At 38.9% G+C, this 16,469-nt stretch overlaps 1 protein-coding gene across 1 annotated transcript; it reads right to left on the bottom strand.

Annotated features, from left to right (window-relative positions):
* Nucleotides 1-6,137: 6,137 nt before the first annotated feature.
* On the bottom strand, nt 6,138-15,619 carry LOC118837360 (ferritin heavy chain B-like). The gene is made up of 4 exons (XM_036744210.1): nt 15,590-15,619; nt 9,043-9,189; nt 7,797-7,922; nt 6,138-6,293 (listed from the first exon to the last, which is right to left on the bottom strand). Exons 1-4 carry the CDS (start codon nt 15,617-15,619, stop codon nt 6,138-6,140), a joined length of 459 nt encoding a protein of 152 aa, XP_036600105.1.
* Between the last annotated feature and the right edge of the window lie 850 nt (nt 15,620-16,469).

Here is a 16,469-nt window from a genome sequence, read left to right as displayed (position 1 = left end):
TCTGTTTCTTTTACCTCTACTTACAGAGATTCAACCCAAATATATCCCACCTTTCAGCCCTTTTACCTACTTGACCCATACAAGGGCTGCTGAACATATAGATAAGGGCACAAATCCTCTCCCAACTTCACTCCTATTTTCTATTCTCTTAGAATCTAAAATTATGGAGTAATTAGCAAACAGATTTTAAAATGTAAGGCATTCTTGAATACATACAAAATGGTTTCTACATTTTTCCTTTTTTCATAATAATATAAGAAAAATATCATTAGTAACCTTTATGGAGAAGGGATGTCTATCCATCCCAGCCATCACCACCAACAACAGCCAACCAACTGCCCCACCGGAGCAGGCAAAGTAGCCTAACTGACCTGGCCAGCCATTCTGAAGATTAATAGGAATAATTAAGTTCCAAGACAGCCGAACAATTGTCCAAGGGCCCTGGTGATAGAAGTAAGAGCCCTTTAGTCCACTAGTTCTTCTTCCAGAATAACTGCCATATCCCCAGCCCCAGCCCCCAGCCATCAATGGAGCAGGGGACCCAGCTATTATGGAGAGAAAGCTCACTCCACCCCTGCACTAGGGACACCAACTGTCCACCAACTGCCACCGATGGGTGGTTAAACAAGAGTCCCAGGGATAACTGTGCTCCCCAGAATACCAGACCTGCAGTGATCATTCAAGGGAGGAACCCTATGGAGAAAAAGTAGCCACAACCCACCCCCCATCCCCAGTTACCAACCAACTGCCACTTCTGGGAAAGTTAGGATAGATGAAGTGGCAACATTCCCTTAGGGTGAGATGGATTAAGCATGTTCCAGATGGGACAATCTACCTACAAGTTCACTACCACCAGCTCCCCATGGACCCTGTGTCCAAGAGCCCTAGAAACAGCAGCAGCCCCCAGATCTTCAGTCTTACTTCCAATCCCACCCCTTCCTCCCCATTACTCAAGGAAGCAACACTTGTGGAGATGGGACTGGGAAATGGTTTCTACAGATACTGCAGCTCCTGCCTCTTGAGCAAGCAGAGCTACTGAAAACTCTGGAAAGAAAGTTCATGATGTCATAGGTTTAGAGCTAGAAGGGACCTTAACAGTCACAACATCCAACAGCTCCATTTTGCAGATGGGGAAAATACACAGTAACAAGTGTCTGAGATGAGATTTGGATCCAAGTACTCCTGACTCCAAATCCATTATTGACACCAAAATCCTTAGCGTTGCCAAATGAGCCAAAAATCAGAAACAGATCTATATGGCTTTATCAGTGGAAACAACACCAAAGGAGATAAATTCCAATCTTTTCTGTTGCATGCTAATAACAGGAAGCATTCATCTGGATATGACTTTGAAGTTTGCAAAAGCACATTTGGAGACTGAGAGAGGTTTAATAACTTGCCCAGGTTCATACAGCTAATGTCTAATACAATGTCTGAACTCAAGTATTGCTGACTCAGCCTCCAGCACTCCGTCTACTGTGCTACCCAGTCACCTCTGAAGTGAGATAAATGGAGGTGGGCATCAGCACACACAACACACTAAATGCCACTGAACCTTTGAACGTAAGCTTCCCCAAGAGAACACAAGCTTTCTGGTAGCTGGGACGTTATTGCTTTTTTATTTGTATCCGCAGCCCTTAGAATAGAGCTTTTTACAGCAGAAGTACTTAATAAATATTTTTCATTCATTCATAAGTCCAGAAGGGGCAAGAAAGATTTAGGTTAAGCCAGTAGGTATTGTAGATAGTCATAAGATATAGCATCACCACATCATGTCACAAAGATACATCTAGACCTAACTTTTTCCTTCTTTCCTATATTATACTTTCAGCATATATTGCTTTGATGATCTCCTCTATCTGTCTCTAATCCATACTTAGCTGAAGTGAGGAAGCTTCAACCATACACCTAGGCTAATACAACTTTAAAAAAACAGGGGAGGAAAAGAGTTTTCTCATTTGTCTTGTCATCTAACTTTCTGAGCAGCAACCAGACAAAAATGCAAGAATTTGGAACCAGTAGGTTTCACTGAGAAATCCACAACATAGATTTCTACTTTATGTATTTCATGTAATACTTAATTTGTGCTTGAGTTGAATAAGACTCTTTTTCATTGTTTCACTTGTGGACCAGACGTTGTCTGACAAATCTGCACACTCAGTTATTAGACTTGACTTAGTCATTGAATGCCTCTAAGTCTCTCTTTCATTTTTTTTTTGTTATTTGTAGACTGGGATAAGTTCACTCCCAGTCTCTTAAGAAATCTATTTCATTTATTTCATTTCTAGTTTGGACAAAATCACTGACACTTGAACAGGACTATTCTATTGCTTCAATTGTGAAATAGTCAATGTCATTGGTGACATCCTTGTATAATTGTCTGTCTTCCTGTCTTCATTGATAAGTTCACTGAAACTCTCTCTTAAATCCACTCAAGGTCTAGATAAGTACACTCAAAGTCTTTAAAATATCCTTCTATTCTTTGAATTGGTCCAGCTGCTCTGGAAGACAATTTGATACTTGCCCCTAAAAGTCAATACACCGTGCATACCTTTTTACCCAGTGATTTCAAAGAGATCAGAGAAAGGTGAGGACTCATGTGCAAAAATATTTACAGCAGCTCTCTCTGGAAACTATATATGTATAGCCTTTCTCCAACTGATGGGCTTCCATTTACTTCGTTTTCAGCTATTTGCCATTCCAGAGATGGAATGTATATATGCATATATATATATATATATATATATATATATATATATAAATGCTATTGTGACTGAAGAAATGATGAAAAGACTGGTTCAGAGAAAATTGGGAAGACTTGTCTAAACTGATGCAGAGTGAATAAATAAGAACAAATTATATAACAAAATCATAAACAGAAACGACTTTGAACGACTTAATAACTTTGAGCAAGATCAAGAGTAAGGCTAGAAGAAATCATTTGAAGCAGAACTTGGAAAGTTACATGTGGAATTCATCACTTACAATTAAAGAGCCCAAATTAAAAAAAAAAAGAAAGTATGTAATATAGTTCAGAAATATTTGCATTCAATAAATATTGAACAATGATGACTTTTTAAAAAATGATTTGTTGCTATTTCAAGGTGTTTAGCTTCACTCATCTCAGAAATTAACTTATATGGATTATCTAAATATTCCAGAGGAAAGAAGACCTGATGTCACTGTTTTCATAAAAATAGGGCCAAATATTGTTTAATATACCTATCTGAATAGCTGTTACTTCATTATAGAATAATCTGCCATTGTCATGTGAAAATATACATACAAAGAGAGTTGTCACATACCAGCCTACATGTAGGTCATTATTATACTTGTTATGCAAATAACACTGATAAAATGATGTTATTTACTGAAATGAAAAACATCTCTTTATCCCATTGTTTCATTTGTAAGTTAGACAAAGTCACTTATAGCCCCTTAAAAATAAATGAGATCTTCACTGGTTGACTGCCTCCTTCTATAAAGCCTTTATGTAATCTTGTTAAACTTGTGGCATCATGGAGGTCTTTTAAGTTTCTTTCTTCTATTACTTGATTTTTGAGTTGGAAGAGTTTACTCAAAGTCTTTAATATGTCTTTTCCTTCTACTTTGTTTTTGATTGGAGAAGATAGAACTCAGTACCTGGAACATAGTGATCACCTAAAAATGCTTACTGACTGAATAATAAGTAAGTTTCACTTTATAGTTTCACTTGTGGGCTAGACAAAGTGACTCACAACATCTTAAGAAGTCTGTCTCATCTATTGATTAATTTGTGGGTTGGACAAGGTCACTCACACGCTCTAATTTGTCTGTCTTTTCCATTAGTTAATTTGTGGTTTGGAAAAGGTCACAGACACTTTATAACAAAGTTCTCAACTCCATTTTTTTCTGGCTAGGAAGAAATTACTGCAACTCTCTTAAAAAAAACAAATGCCCTCTTTCCTTGTTTCATCAATAGGCTGCAGTTAAATCTCTGACAGCCTCTAACTAGTCTCTCTCTCTTCCCTTCATCTGTGAGATGAACTACCTAAATCACTCATCGTCTCTATGAAAATCTTTTTTTCCACCATTTCACTTGCGGTTTTGTTGTTCAGTTGTGTCTGACCCTTCATGACCCCATTTGGGGTTTTCTTGGCAAAGATATTGGAGTGGCTTGCCATTTCCTTCTCCAGCTCATTTTATAGATGAGGAAACTGAGGCAAATAGGGTTAAGTGACTTGTTCAGGGTCACACAGCTAGTAAGTGTTGGAGGCCAAATTTGAACTCTGGTCCTCCTGCCTCCAGGGCTGGCACTCTATTCACCATTCCACCTAGCTGTGTTATTACATCTTCCTGTATTATTAAAGGACACTGTTCCTATAGACATAAGTCTCATGGTTTCTAAAAATAATCTTTTTCACTATTTAATTTGTGGCTTGGATGAGAACAATAATAATCTCTTACAATTTTCATCTGCCATTTAATTGTTTTGTCATTTACTAAGTCATTGATAATCTCTATAGAGTTTCTATGTTCTGTTGTTTCATTTGGTGCTGAAAGCAGGTCACTGGAACTATTGTACGTGGGACATCTTTGTATATTATTAAATCCACTCACTGTCTCTAAAAAGTCTCTCTGATTAGTGAGAGCCAACACCCTAACAAGTTTCATTTTAGTTGTTTCACTTGTGGATTGTGTGAAGTCACTGACATTCTCTTACAAATCTGTCTTCTCCATTGTTTCATTTGTGGCTCAAAATAGGAATATAATTTTATTTGCCCGGTCACTTTAAGAAAAAGGAAATGGCTGGTGTAGCTCAGATTCTACCATGTGGACCACTCTTCCTGGTTCAGCAGGCAATCCTCTTTGTTATAGCTTTGTGTGGAGACACAAGGTGACTAGTCAGGAGCCTCTGGCTGTGTGTGTTCTTTAGTAAGGGTCTAGGTTCTACGTCCATCATTGCACATGCTTCAAGGGCTGCACCAGTCCAGCATATCAGAGATGCTGCCCTGATTATCTTCATTACATTATCATGTGTTTTATTTTGGCTTGGCTGGGAGAAGATTTCATGAAAGTGGTGGTTTCTGAATTGTGAATTAAGATAGATTGAAGAGTATAATTCTGAGAGTAGCAAATGAAGATCATGTTAAAGGATCTGGGTAAAAACACATTTTCAGTCAGTCTTTGGAAAATTTTTCTTAGAAACAAAGAGAAGACATACTGTTCTTAAAGATAACAAGAAATATTTTGATAGCTTAAAAATATTTGTCATTAATGTATTTATAATCAAAAAGAGAAATTTTTAGTTTTCTTCTGGCCAAAACCTGAACTGGCCCAGGGGTCAAGGAGATGAGGAAAAAGAGAGATAAAGGCAAACTTTATTTAAAAGTTACATTAATTTAAATTGTAAAAGTTGTATTGTTGCTTCAGAATACAATGTGCAATTATTTTTCCATCACTTCTAAGGTTCTCGCGAAAATCTTTTGCTAATTGGCATATGGAGGGCTGCATTTAATGAAAATCATTGTGTTATTTTCTGTCTTTATGGGGCCAAGAATCATTTAGTCCAGGGGTGGGGAAGCTTCGGCCTTGAGGCCACATATGGCCTTCTAGGTCCTTGGGTATGGCCTTTTGATGGAGTCCAAGTTTTACAGAACAAATCCTTTTATTAAGGGGATTTGTTCTGTGAAGTTTAGATTCAGTCAAAGGGCCACACTTGAGAACCTAGAGTGAGGCCACAGGTTCCCCATACCTGATTTTAGTCCATTCCCTTGTATTAGGCAAGAACATCCTTACCTCCAATTACCTCTGATGATTTATGAAGATCTGAGAGAATTTGGAAGCCTGCCCAGCATCTTTGCCTAGTTGCAACCCAGAAGATTCCTTCTCCTTAATCTCAAATCCTTGCTGTTTACAAATAATGGAAAATTTAAGTAATTACTCTAGTTCAATAGAAAATTTTGGTTTAACATAATTATGGAGGTATTTTTTTCTTAAAGGGCCAGTTTCTAAATATAATAAAACAAATGGAGGTATGGCCACAACGGTTTAAATACTAAGCTTTATTTACAGGCACAAAAAAAGTAATTTTCCTTCAGGACTTTTATTTTAGTGCGATATCAACAAGAATAGACTTTTTCTAGAATATAGAGATTTTAGTGGCTGTCCCCCAGGGTGAGCTTGTCAAACAGGTACTCCCCAAGGCCACTCTCAGGAGCTCTCAGCCTCTTCAGGTTGGTGATATATTCTCCAAGACACTGGATAATGGTCACCTGCTTATCTAGGTACTCCCGCTCCAGGAAGTCACAAAGCTGAAGAAAGAAAAGCAAGAAATCACATGGAAGGTGTGATTAGTGCAGTACAATGCCAGGGAGGGATTTCATTAGGAAACTCAGAGGAAAACAGGAAATATTGGCCTTAGGAGAGTCCTTTCCAAGAAGAAATAACCCAAACCTACTTTGCCTTTCTCATCAACATCTCTGATGGTAAGTAAAGGCAAATAGGTTGCTTTAGATGTTGTGAGAATTGACCTATTGCTTGGCCTAGCTGACAAAAGTGATTCCAGGTCTGACCACTGAATCACCTGGGAATTTTCTAAGTAGCCAATAACTGGTTTAGTAAGCTTCGTTTAGTCAAGGAATGCAAGTTTCTCCTGATGATAATCACTTTAGCAAACTTCTTCTTATCCCTGTGTGCAAGGTTAGCAAGCTTTCTGAACCACAATGCCCTTGTGATAGATAAAGGGAGTTGCAGCCCAGGTCATCCATTGGATTGATTGCTCCTAATGGGCTCCTTCTACTTGGGCCCTCTGAATAAGGTCAGCAACAGTAATAATCTATAAGCACAAAGACTCTGTGTGCTCTCTCAGGTGTAGGCTTCTCCCCATATGTGGCATCCATGACCTGAGCTAGCCTATGGAACTGATGGCCTGGGGAGTCATACGCTGGCATGTTGGTGAATGATAATTTGTGATCCTTGTATGTTTGTGTTCCTTCGTACCTTACTGAAGATCTTCTCGCAGAGATTTTTTTAAGAAAGAGGTAAGGGCTATATACATTATACAAATTGTCAGTAAGGTGGATTTTAATGCGTGTATGGTGGCTTTTTGTTATTATTTCTTAGAGTTCAGTTTCCCAGGATCCCTGACCATAACAATCTCAGTTTCCCAGACTCATGGTTCATGCTTGCTCAGCATTATATAATGACAAATAATATAAACGTGTGCTGAACCTGTAAACATCCACTGTGACTGCGCAGTGAGATAGAGGGGTGAGGTGATATAATCTTGTGTGGCTATTGCTGGCAATATACCTTCTTTGTTTGTTGCCCTACAAAACAGGTGGGCATTGGTTAGTGAGTTGGGAAACCTTTATGGTTGAATGCACAAGCTGGAATGCTGTGTGCCTTGATCAGCCCCCATCAAGGCTTGGGAGGGGGGAATCTGTGTGTGCCTCAACCGGCACCCACTGAGGCTTGAAGGGCTTTAGGGGATGCACAAGTTGTGCCTGTCTCGATTGACCCCATTGAGACATAGGGGTAGTTGCCCACTCTTCTCGCTGGTCCCTGCAAGAAGGGTGATTAGGGAATGCCGTAGGAGTGTGTGGTGTGTTTATTATCAGCAATACTGTGCTAGAGAAAACTAGCCTAGAATAAAGCTTATCAACAACCCCTTTCAAGTTGTTTTCCTTAGAGCGAACCTGTTAGAGGTTGGAGTCCAAACCTCCAGTACCTCCTCTGTGTTATCCGTCTAACACAAATGCATTCTACATCAAATGTGAAAATGTGAAATGAAGAAGTTCGATTGCTATACTTACATGTGGGTCACTTTTTTCCATTGCCAGATTGTGCAGGTTTAGTAGGGCCTGATTTATTTTCTTTTCCATCGTCCTCACTATTTCTAGGACTTCTAGGCTATTCTGCCAATCGTCACACTCTGGTTTCTGTTCAAATTCAACCAGAGAATGACTTAAAAATCATGAACTACTCTCTTAAACTACAGTCTTATATTTTACACATCAATGTGAGAATTATTCTGACGGTTGACTAAGTCAATACATGCCTAGAACTTCAGATCAGTACAGTCCTAATTTAAGGCAGGCATAGGAACTTTTGGGGGCACTTCTTCTATCCGGTAAATCTCATCTGTCTATTACTTAGTAAAAAGTCTGAGGTCCTTGAGACTTAGAGCCCACAGACCATGCCCGTGGTCATGGGGGTAATAACCGTATAAAACAGACTTTGAACTCAGGTGCTCCTGACTCCAATGCTGTATCCATTACAATGTTATTACGATGTCTATTAGATAGCGTTAAGAGAAGTGGGACTAGTTATACAGTTACGTAACAGTCATATTAACAGCTAACAGTTATACAGTGCTTTATGGTTGGCAAAGCACAGAACACATCTCAGACAATCCTTGCAATAACCCTGTATAGAAGCGCCATTGTCCTCCTCATTTGTCAGGTTAAGAAACTGAGACTGAGAGAGTTTTAAGGTGATTTGCCAAAGGTCACACAACTAGCAAAAGTCTGAGGTAGGATTTGAACTCGGGTCTTCCTGCTTTCAAGTCCAATTACTCTATGCACTATGACCTGACTGTCACATGCCAAAAAAAAAAAAAAAAAGGCTACATTCTCATTAGGTTCATAACCTAGGTCTTCCACCTAAAACCTGTGTGACCTTTGGCAGACTATTTATCTGCTGTTGGCCTTAGTTTCAACATCTATAAAATGAATGTGTTGGACCAGATGACTCTAAAGTCACTTCCATGTATAAATCTATAGGTACTATACTATTATTCTAATTAAATTTCTTGGGGGAATATTCATTTAACATGTGCAGACATATTATCTTTATTTTTAGAATGGGAAAGAATAGAAGCTGGGTATAGCCAAGAGGTGAAGTGACAGTATTAAAATTAGGTAGCAATAGTAGAGTTTTGTAGGATTGCAAATTAACTGGCTTGAAGATTAGGTTTATTTGCAAGGGTCCCTTCAGGTCCCTAAAAAAATTCATTCTATTTTTCTGACTCTGTATTATCCCATAAGGTTTAGCTCTCACCTTTACGTCCTGTAGGACAATATGGCCTCCTCTCTTATTTAAGTATTTCAGGAATTTTTGAGCACGTTCCAGCTTCTCATCAGATTGATTTTTTGAGAATGTTTTGAAGTGGTATAAAGCCACATCATCCCTGTCAAAGAAGTAGGCCTGATGTGCAGAGACAAAAGGGAAGATAAATAGGGTTGTTCAAATAAGTCAGTCAGTCAGTATGCATTTCAGTGCCAAGGCTCTGTGCTAAGCACTGGGCAAAGACAGTCCCTGCCCTCAAGGAACTCACAGTCTAATGGGATGGACAGGAAAACAAATAGGTACAATCTATATATGCGATAAATAAGAAATAATTAACAGAGGGAAGGTTCTAGAATTGAGAGATCAGGCAAGGCTTCCTACAGAAGAAAGGATTTTAGTTGGGACTTGAAGGAAGTCAGGAAGTGGAGATGAGTAGGGAGAACATTCTAGGCCTGAAGGATGGCCAGCCAGCTAGAGAAGATACCCGAAGCTGGGATGGAGGGTCTTGTTTATGGAATAGCAAGGAGGCTGGTGTCACAGAATCAACTAGGATGTGCTTCGGAGTGTGGTGTAAGAAGACTGGAAAAGTGTTTGCGGGAGAGTGGGGAGATTAGTGGGGTTGGAGGGTTACTTATGAAGGTCTTTGAACACCAACAGATTTTACATTTGATCCTGGAGGTAATGTGGAGCCCGTAGAATTTGTTGAGCAGAAGGGTATATGGTCAAACCTAGGTAAATCAGGGAGGAATCTGCAATTCATGCCAATATTTTTGAAAATATGTATTCGCCTAAAATGAATGAAGCATTCTTCCCAAGCACAAGAAACACGGACTAAATTCAGGTTGCTGAAAAATAATTTCTTACTCTGCTATCAAATTCCATATTTATTTAAAAGTTTATTATGGCTTGGCCAACTCTAGTATCATGAGTCCTTTTTTTTTTTTTTTTTTTTTTTTTTTGCTCATTTTTGTTGCTGAGATCTTAGGAGTTGAGTTCTCTCTCCCTACTCTGTGGAACAAATTTAGTTGAGGGACTTTTTTTTTTTGCCCCAGGGATCTTTCCTCAGAGCAGATTCTCCATTTTTTCTGGTTAGAGTTTCTACCAATGACTTTCCAAAGTTCTCCTCTCCTGAGCCCCACTGCTCTTTCCTTTGGATAAAGAAAAGCCTTTTCTTTAATCCTCAGTTAAACCCAAGAATGCCCTTCTCTGATGGAATAGACCTAGTGGACACCTGTGTTGGTAAGCAAAATGGACTCCTTAGCACTTAGTTCAACAAGTGCCCTTGAAGAGTTTGGCTTTTGTTTGCTTTGAGTAATTCAGTATATTTCATTGAGTCTTACTAAGTGCTAAGCCCCAGGCCCAAAACCCTATTAGGTGTAAAACCTATGTGGGTGTGGACTGGCAACTAAGGTGGGGCCCAAGGTGGGGCTAACTCCAGGCAGGGCCTAGTTTACATGTCTGGGACAGCAGAGGCTTTTAGACCACGTGGGTTTAAGTCACCTCTTTGTGACAATTCTAGGTCACGTGGGTGAGTCGCATGTGTGACTCACCCCTGACACTGAAAAAGATATAAAACCAGGGGTTGGCTGTCTGTTCTTTGAAGCTCCTCCTTACAGCAGTGGTGGTACGCATGACTCTGGGCCAGCCCTTATTCCGAGTTCCTGGGCTGAACTTAGATGTTGGTAACAATGAATTGTATTGGGTCTGTCTGTTTGTAATTTGTTTAGGGGCTCTCACTTGAGATGGTGTTGATGTGGAGTCGTAGACTTCGGGCAGCTATAGCTAAGGGCCCTCCAGTTTGTAACCTGGATGCTGAGACCTTGTTAAACTCTGGTAACTATGTATTAGGATTTGAATCAGACAAGGTCTGTCAGTTGATGTTTGTAATTTGTTTGTAATTTATTCTGAAGTTCAGTGTGCTGGTCTCTTCCCCTGAACTAAGTGAATGATATTTGTGTGCTGAATTAAAGTAAGGTTGTCAACCCTTTTAACCTTGCTTTCCTTAGTTAAGCAGATCAAAAGAACCTGTGCTGTTGGCAGCTTTCTGGGTGCTGGCTGTGGGTGGATCTTACACCCCCACAGAAGCTGCTAGCCGGATTGTTGAAACAACACCTTTTCTTTTAGCGGGAGGAGGAGGAAGGATGGATTTTTAATTTTTAAAAAAATTTAATTATGTTAGTTGTGAATAACTTAAGTTACTGAGTAATAATTCAAAAGAGCAGCATGTCCTTATTAAAATAAAGAAAGGCTGATACTACAAATGAGTTAAGGTTTTCAATTAATGCTAAAATCAGCCACACATACACAAGAAAAGCTCTCTTTAGCTATGTTGGCTACAAGAAAAAGAACAAGACTAGGACATGGCTAATTATTGCTTTAATGGAAGAAATAATGATAGGAGATCATTAGATTTCCTAGATCTAGAGATCTAGAAAGATCTCTAGATAGAAAGAAAACCAAACTGTTTAACTCTTTGTTGTTTTTGTTTCCTCCATCAAGATAAATGATTTCCTGACTGGAGAAGTTAACAGGTATTTGCAATGTAACATAAATAGGGTAGGTCTTCTCTTCCCTTTTGTCCCACCCTTCCCAACAGCAACGGTCTGCACACCTTTTGGTGAGAAGCCTTTTCTTTAGGCTGGGGTATTTTCCACCCCTGAGGGTATAGAGTTGTTGTTGTTTAATATGATGGAGTCCTGTTGTGGCATAAGAAATGATGAAAGAGACGATTTCAAAAAAACATGAAAAGACTTCCATGAACCGGTGCAGAGTAAAAAGAGCAGAAACAGAACAATTTATACTATGACAGCAATATTATAAAAATGAACAACTTTTGAGGATTTCTGTAAACTGGTGAGGAATAAAACAAGCAGAACCAGGAGAACAATTTATGTAATGACAACAACACTGTAAAGACAAACAACTCTGAGAGCTGTAAGAACTGTGGTCATGATTCCAGAGGACTGATGATGAAGCACGCCGTCCATTACATCAGAGGTGACGAATTTAGGGTGTGGAATAAAACACACATACACACGTATTTGTATACAGTCATGGGGGAATTTGTTCTGCTTGACTATGCATATTTATTTCAAGCAATATTCTTTTTTTTTTTCCTTTTTGCCTCATCCCTGCCTAGTGGGAAGGAGCAAGGTAAAGGTGGGAGAAAGACAAAATAGATTTCTTTTAATTTTTTTAAGTAGAGAAGTGAGGGAGTGGGGTACTACAGATGTGAAATGTTGCATGAGGTCACTATTATCAGTTTTACTTTATTAGGAGTTGTTGTTCCCTCGTATCCACCTCCTTGTGATCTTTGCGGTTTTCTTGGCAAAGATACTGGAGTGATCTGCCGTTTCCTTTTCCAGCTCATTTTACAGATGAGGAAACTGAGGCAAACAGATTTAAGTGACTTGCCCAGGGTCACACAGCAAGTATCTGAGGTTGAATTTGAACTCATGAAGATGAATCTTCCTGATTCCAAGCCCAGTGTTCTATCCACTGTATCACTTTGCTGCACATTTAATTAGAAGAGATGTAACGTAAAAACAAAACACATCAATAAGACTGAAACAGTAGCACAAAGTAGCCAACCGGTAAGTACCAAAAATGAGCCTGGGGCATGCATGGCTTAGAAAGCTGCAGAGGTCTCTGGGAAAAGCCACACCATCCAGACCGTCCTTGGCTGGAGACCTACTTCCCTGTGCTATTTTGTGGGTTCCACAGCTCTAGAAGTTGTTCAGAGCCATTTTTATAGGTGTTTGGAGGGATTTGAGGGAGAGCTTAAGCAAGTCCCTGCTTTCCAACTGCCATCTTGGCTCTGCCCTTCAAGACCTGTGGTTTTAATTTTGTCATTGCTAACATGCTATAGTCTTCAAATTATTATGCAATTTATGTAGCTCCTCCTGGAGCAAAAATCATATAACCCTGAATCCATGGTACCACTACAGTATTACAACTTCTGGCAAGGCATTGGCTAGAATTATCATTTCATCTCAAGTTTTAGAAGAGTGGGAACTAATGTGAGATCAGTCTTAAAACAGGAGCGCTGAGGTTTTCTAAGTACATTGTAAGGTAAGAAAGAATGAGAGAATCAGGTGGCAATCATCCCATGGCAGCAGCAGGGAGACCTTGACAATGCACGGTCTTCACCCCTGCCTCATTTCCACTTAATTGTGGTTTTTCGATCTGCTAAAGAATACATTTATGGGATTTAATATTTATCATAAACACCTGCTATTAGACTTGTCCCTAAATTGCCTAATGTTCTTTTCTTTGTAGCATGAGGGTACAATGGAAAACACAATCAGAGCATACTTTCCTAGGACAGAGGTGGAAACTTTAACCTGTCCAGTCTCCCTAATCCTACTGTAAGAGTTTTTCTCTCTACGAATAGGAACAAGAGCCATTTCATACCTATATTTCCAAGTGCAACATGACATGTGGAATGAATGTGGACCATTTTAAAAACAAATCTACTTCATGGACAAGAGCATGAGAATAACTATTGTTACAACAGCATGTTCCTGAGCAAACTAAGGGATTATTTGCTTGACAAAGAACTTAAAAAAAGAATAAACTTATATTTTAAATTTAATTACTCTATATTTGAATACAATTTGACTTTCCAAAATTCAGTGAACCAACACATTTTTAGCATCATATTTTTTACATATATAGAATAGCAAGACTTGTTATAGACTATCTGTGACCTAGTATAACTTATTAATGAAATAATTGAAGAGACAGAATTGAATAAGTGTTAGAGATTGTGTGTAACCTTGTCAAACCCACAAATTAGACAAAGAAGATAGAAATCTGTAGTTATTCCTGAACTAACCCAAACCATTCTTGCTTTTTCTGGCCCATATAATTGAATGAAAACAATTTATTATGTACCTATAATGTTCAAAACATTATACTAAATGTGAAATAAATAAAGTCTAGGTGATCAGTAATAAGGGTGTGAACTGAAGTGATAGGTTTGTGAATAGGGAGAAGGGTTCAGGTATGAGAGATGTTGTGGAGATAGAAATGATAAGATCTGACAACTGATTGAATAAATGGGCTGAAAGGGAGTGGGAAGGTGAGGGCAATGCTGAGAAAACACACTAGGAAACTGCAAGATGATTCAACAGAAATATAGAAGTTTGAAGGAGAGGTGAATTTGTGGGAGGAAGATGAGGTTTTTTGAACATGTTGAGCTTGTGATGTCTCTGGACTATACAGTTGAAAATGTCCAACAGAAAATTGGTGATGCAGTACTGAAGCTCATGGGAGAGACATAAGCTAGGTATAAAGATCTGTGAACCATCTGCATAAAGATTATAATTAAACTCATGGGAGCTGATGAGGTTTCCAACGGAAAGAATATAAAGAGTTTTGAGGTCTTGGATAGAATCCTTGGGAACACTCATAATTATGGGATTTGATGCAGATAATTAGCCTGGACAAGAGATGGAAAAGAGAGATGAGAGGTCATCTGGTCTACCTCCCTCATCTGACTGATGATTGATTAGGTGACTTGTCCAAGATCACACTGATTGTAAATGGTAGAGCTGTGATTCATTCCAACCCAAGTCCTCTGACTCTCAGTCCAGGATCCTTTCCATTCTACCACACACCGCTTCTCTCATGGATTTCTGGGTAGTCTAATTTCCTTACCCTTCTTGAATATATCTCCTGAGTCTGAATGTTCAGTCTTTTCCTCTTGATTTTTCCAATTATATTCTGTCAAACTGACTCTTAAAAGTGGTTTGATATTACTAAGAGGCCTTTGAGGGTCAGACCCAAACAAGATGCTTTCCTAAGTGGTAGATGAGCCTTCTTATTTTCCATCCTATTCTTGATATTAATAGATGTCACCATTTCTAAGTTTAACAAAAGTAGCATGAGTCAGGAAGGAAGCATGACTTGATTTGAAAGTCTCTTTCTTCATGCCACACTCAGAGCTAGACAGAAAGGGTGGTTTTACATTACCAACCTCTGCCAGCTTCATTGTTGTTTGACTTTTACCCTCATAAGGACATCATTTTGGGAAACAGTTTAGAATACTGTATTAGCAATTTTGATTTGAAGATCTTTCCCACCCATTAATAGGCCATGTGACCTGCTTACATCACAGGAAGCCTAAGTTACATGGTGGGAGGAGCTTCCTGACAGGAAAATGAAGTTATATCACAGAAAATGCTGAGAGAGAGAGAGAGAATATGGCTGCTGGTGGCCCCTAAGGGCTGCCCTCATGATTGTTAGAACTGAACAGGCTGACTTAGCTATACTGTGAATTTGTCTTTGGGAAGACCCCAGCAGGGAGTCAGAGAGGTGTCAGGATGGCAAGGCTCCACGTTGTGATTTTCTGTATTGAATGTTTTGGGTTCCTTGCTGTTTTGATGAAGCGGACTGACTGGCTGTGGGAGCTGAGCATTTGGTTACGGGATATGGTTCTCTGGTGTCTGGATACACAGTTTACTTCTTCTACATGGAGAGTCTCTTATGCTTTGTGATACAGAACCACATAGGCATTTTGACAATTATCACCTACATTGTTATTGCCTTGCTGTTTCAAGTACATACCCGATCAGGCCGACAGCGGAAGCAAGCCTGAGAGAGCTTTTCCAAAGTTTTTATTAGGGATGAATGAAAAACTGAATCTCTAACTATACAAGATTCTGTCAGATTAAGTTTTAATTTGCTAACTTTATTCCCTGATCATAATTTATAGCTAATGCTGAGTGTGAGAAGGCTTACATGTGTCATGAGGATGTAAGTCAGATAACAAAATCTATCTGAAACCACACACATTTGTATTTTTTCTTTTTCTGTTATTCTTTTGTGTTTTTTAAAAAAAATCCATTTTGGGTACTACAATAGCAAACCACAGGAAAAAGTCCAAGCTGAGAACTGTTTATTTCAAAGACACTGTGGTTGGTACTGTTCTCTGAAATAGGCTTTTCAGCTATTCAGTAAGTTAGTTAGCAAGTATATATGTGCTTGTTATGTGCTTGATGCTGCAAAGTGCGAATCATAAAAAAAATAAATAAAAAGAGAAAACAAAACAGTCTCTGCTCTGAAGAAGTATACCTTCTAAAGATGGTGACGACATCAAGGAACCTACAAAATGTATACACAGCACATAAAGCATATATATGTATTTATATGTATATACATATATGTATGTATACACACATATACACACATACTTATATACTGTATATATAGCAAAGATCTGTGAAAAGTACATATTCACTATATGCATATATACACACACATATGTGTATGTATATGTGTGTGTGTGTGTGTGTGTGTGTGTATGAAAAAGGAAGGCATTAGTAAGTAGGGGACCCAGACTACTCATAGAAGGTAGTATATGAACTGAGACTTGAGGGAAGCCAGGGCTACTAAGGGGTGGAAGGGAAGGAGCA

This window comes from Trichosurus vulpecula, chromosome 2 (genome assembly GCF_011100635.1).
Source record: "Trichosurus vulpecula isolate mTriVul1 chromosome 2, mTriVul1.pri, whole genome shotgun sequence".
NCBI classification, from domain to species: domain Eukaryota; kingdom Metazoa; phylum Chordata; class Mammalia; order Diprotodontia; family Phalangeridae; genus Trichosurus; species Trichosurus vulpecula.
This window is presented reverse-complemented; position numbering and strand designations above follow the sequence as displayed.

Excerpts from the sequence above, each read along its gene's own strand:
- LOC118837360 (XM_036744210.1), bottom strand. The coding sequence starts at position 15,619 with ATGTACTTGAAACAGCAAGGCAATAACAAT. Across the intron at positions 9,190-15,589 it reads AACAGCAAGGCAATAACAAT|GCCTACTTCTTTGACAGGGA; the intron begins GTAGGTGATAAT and ends TCTGCACATCAG. Across the intron at positions 6,294-7,796 it reads TGGAAAAAAGTGACCCACAT|CTTTGTGACTTCCTGGAGCG; the intron begins GTAAGTATAGCA and ends TTCTTTCTTCAG.